Here is a 604-nt window from a genome sequence, read left to right as displayed (position 1 = left end):
AATTTTTTTTTTTTTTTTTTTTTCCAAATAGTTTTTTTTGTTTTACGTTCTAGGGTAGAATAACGCTGTTTTTATTTTGTGTGTATATGTGTAAGCCTGTTAAAGTTTGGCCTCGCTCTCATCTGTTTGTCTCTGATTTGATTTCAGTGCGAGATCAAAATCGCCCAGCCCAAGGAAATCTACCAGCAGCAGCAGTATGGCGCCCGCGGAGGCTTCGGAGGTCGTGGCAGGGGTCGCGGGGGTAAGCGGCATGCTTTAGTTGCTTATTTACATTACTATAAACCCCAGTCTCAGTCATTGACCTATTGGCACCTATTTCCTCAGGCCCAGGCCAGAACTGGAACCAGGGCTATAACAGCTACTGGAACCAGGGCTACGGGAACCAAGGCTATGGCTACGGTGGCCAGCAGGGCTATGGTGGTTACGGCGGCTATGGCAACTACGACTATTCTTCTGGCTACTATGGATATGGTGGTGGTTATGATTACGGTAAGTCGACATCTTCCAGACGCTCTTATGATCATCCACTTTCACACTTCAGTCATTCACTCTTTTTTTTTTTTTTTTTTTTTTTTTTTTTTTTCCCCCCCCACACCGGGGAAAA

At 44.7% G+C, this 604-nt stretch overlaps 1 protein-coding gene across 1 annotated transcript in view; it reads left to right on the top strand.

Annotated features, from left to right (window-relative positions):
• hnrnpabb (heterogeneous nuclear ribonucleoprotein A/Bb) overlaps nucleotides 1-604 on the top strand; it is a 5208-nt gene that overhangs the window by 2828 nt on the left and 1776 nt on the right. The window contains exons 6-7 of the mRNA XM_016440068.1: nucleotides 148-241; nucleotides 325-489. Of these exons, the coding sequence (XP_016295554.1) occupies nucleotides 148-241; nucleotides 325-489 (259 nt within the window). The remainder of the gene's footprint in view (nucleotides 1-147; nucleotides 242-324; nucleotides 490-604) is intronic.

The sequence above is a fragment of the Sinocyclocheilus anshuiensis genome, unplaced genomic scaffold (assembly GCF_001515605.1).
Source record: "Sinocyclocheilus anshuiensis isolate Anshui unplaced genomic scaffold, SAMN03320099.WGS_v1.1 scaffold1151, whole genome shotgun sequence".
Classification (NCBI taxonomy): domain Eukaryota; kingdom Metazoa; phylum Chordata; class Actinopteri; order Cypriniformes; family Cyprinidae; genus Sinocyclocheilus; species Sinocyclocheilus anshuiensis.
Note: the sequence above shows the minus strand (reverse complement) of the source record. Positions and strands in the feature narration are given on the sequence as shown.